The following is a 2120-nucleotide window of genomic DNA, read 5'->3' on the forward strand; positions in this document are numbered from 1 at the left end:
TAGTTATTTGGTCAAAAATGTTTATAATTAAAGACCTAATAAACTGGATTAAGTACCGATTACTATTATTAAGTTTATATTTGAATTTCTTTAGAATTTTCAGGGTCACTACGTTCAAAATCAAACGCAGTCAAATTTAAAAACAAAAGAATAATACTTGTTCGAAAAACAAAGTAATAAATCATAGTTCTGAGAAATTAAACAAGAATCGGTAGCAAATAATATTAATTGCCTTTATAATTTCAACATGGCTTTAGTAAGAGCAGTGGTGCGCTCAAACTTAATGAAAAATACATGGAGTGTGCCGGCACGATTCGTGGCAAGTAAGTAAAAAAAATATCTTATTTAGTAAATGAAATTACTTTTAGCAAATAAAGATACTGCCCTTTATATAATTCATTCACAATTATGGATTATAATGTGGATTTTTTCTAGGAATGCCTGACATCCTCGAACATGCCACTGGGCTGGAAAAACGAGAATTATTGGCAATCGCGGCAGGTGATCCCAACCCGTTTGGTATGTACGTTCTAAAACGTTGTGCTGGGACTCGTGATAAGCCAACTTGTGTACCCTCTGCCTTTGATAAACGTCTTGTTGGATGCATATGTAAGTTAACTAGGTGTAAGTGGTATTTTGCCTTAAGGCAAGTTGCATGAACTTCCCAAAATGAAAAGAATCCCATGGATAGATCACCATTGGTGGCCTCGAACTTAAGCTTTTTGCTTTTATTTTCAACAATATTAGAAATACTCAGAGTAGGAATATGTACCTTCTAGAAATAGGGTTATCATATCCGAAGCCGGATTGGTTAGGATTTGACTCCGCTTCAGAGAGGAGTTATATCCACTTAACAACTCCACAACTTCGACAACTTTGAAACATAATACTTGACACAAATGTGTTCTCTAGTGTGTTTTTACATATCTAAAGATTTATTAAGACTTTGGAAATAGTTTACAAATTGTTCAAACATTTTTGTTTATTTCATTATAATAACTACTATTTTATGCATTTCAATGTGAAAATACAAAATGAGAATACAAATCAGCATTATTTTGAGACATTATATACCTGGAAAGTCCTAAAACTGCCTGTGAGACGAGAAAAAAACCACTTCTTTCGACCCAAATCTTTGTATCAGTAAAAAATATCAAGCAAATATCTGCACATGTTAACAGATTTAGTACCAGTTTAGGGAAGTCGGATATGACAAATCCTGTAAGACAACTCCACTCGAATTCACTCCAAGGGAGGAGTTGTATCGGAGTGATAACTCCGGAGTGAGTTACTTATCTCTAGTACCTGCTCATATTATAATGCACATATATCCATTACAGGCCATGAAGATGATCAGCATATCAGCTACATGTGGTTGCACTCTGTGAGTATATCAACCATTTTTATCATAATTGTTATTAATAATAATTTTTTAATTATTACAATTGTTTCTTTTCAGGATCATATGAAGAGGTGCGCTTGCGGTTATTGGTTCAAGCTTATCTTCAAGTGCCCAGTCTAACTTTAAAATTTATGATGAAATAATCACCTTGTGATATTGATATTCAATTTAAAAATCTAATAAGTAAACAATGAATGTTAATAAAAAATAGAACAATTTGGTGTCGTTCAAACATTCATTGGTTTTCTTTTAAAATAGATTTTGTTGTAAAGGTTTCATGCACATAAATTCGAGATTTTTCTAAAGTCTTTAAATTGTTCCTAGAATTACAACCGTGATTAATACGGTGCTGGGTAGGTGTTTATTATTTTTATTTTAAAAGCTAAATGCGCAATTATAAAGTAATGCTGGTCAATGTTATTGGTTAGATAAAATTTAGTCGAAGCTGCTTGTTTGATTCATTTTTAAAAGTAATTATAAAATTTATTTTAAAATCATGATGCTATTGGATCAAATAATTTCTTTAATCCATATTTAAATAATCCATAACTTAGGTTAGTGATGTTCTTAATATAAAATTTATTTAAAAAATAATGATTTTAACATATGTTATATGATATTTATGATTTTTTCATATACAATAATAAATTATACAATAATAATTAATTAATTACTAAATCAACATTAAGAAAATGAATATAAATTTTTAACGAAAAAT

At 30.0% G+C, this 2120-nt stretch overlaps 1 protein-coding gene across 1 annotated transcript; it reads left to right on the plus strand.

Annotated features, from left to right (window-relative positions):
• The first annotated feature begins 247 nt into the window (after positions 1–247).
• LOC113383195 (cytochrome c oxidase subunit 5B, mitochondrial-like) lies at positions 248–1522 on the plus strand. Its single transcript, XM_026621440.1, has 4 exons — positions 248–323; positions 436–609; positions 1341–1384; positions 1460–1522. Exons 1-4 carry the CDS (start codon positions 248–250, stop codon positions 1520–1522), a joined length of 357 nt encoding a protein of 118 aa, XP_026477225.1.
• The last annotated feature ends 598 nt before the right edge of the window (positions 1523–2120 follow it).

This window comes from Ctenocephalides felis, unplaced genomic scaffold, assembly GCF_003426905.1.
Source record: "Ctenocephalides felis isolate EL2017-DRISC unplaced genomic scaffold, ASM342690v1 CF-g0.4_SCAFFOLD_03570, whole genome shotgun sequence".
Taxonomy (NCBI): domain Eukaryota; kingdom Metazoa; phylum Arthropoda; class Insecta; order Siphonaptera; family Pulicidae; genus Ctenocephalides; species Ctenocephalides felis.

Excerpts from the sequence above, each read along its gene's own strand:
- LOC113383195 (XM_026621440.1), top strand. The coding sequence starts at position 248 with ATGGCTTTAGTAAGAGCAGTGGTGCGCTCAAACTTAATGAAAAATACA. Across the intron at positions 610-1,340 it reads ACGTCTTGTTGGATGCATAT|GCCATGAAGATGATCAGCAT; the intron begins GTAAGTTAACTA and ends TATCCATTACAG. Across the intron at positions 1,385-1,459 it reads GCTACATGTGGTTGCACTCT|GATCATATGAAGAGGTGCGC; the intron begins GTGAGTATATCA and ends GTTTCTTTTCAG.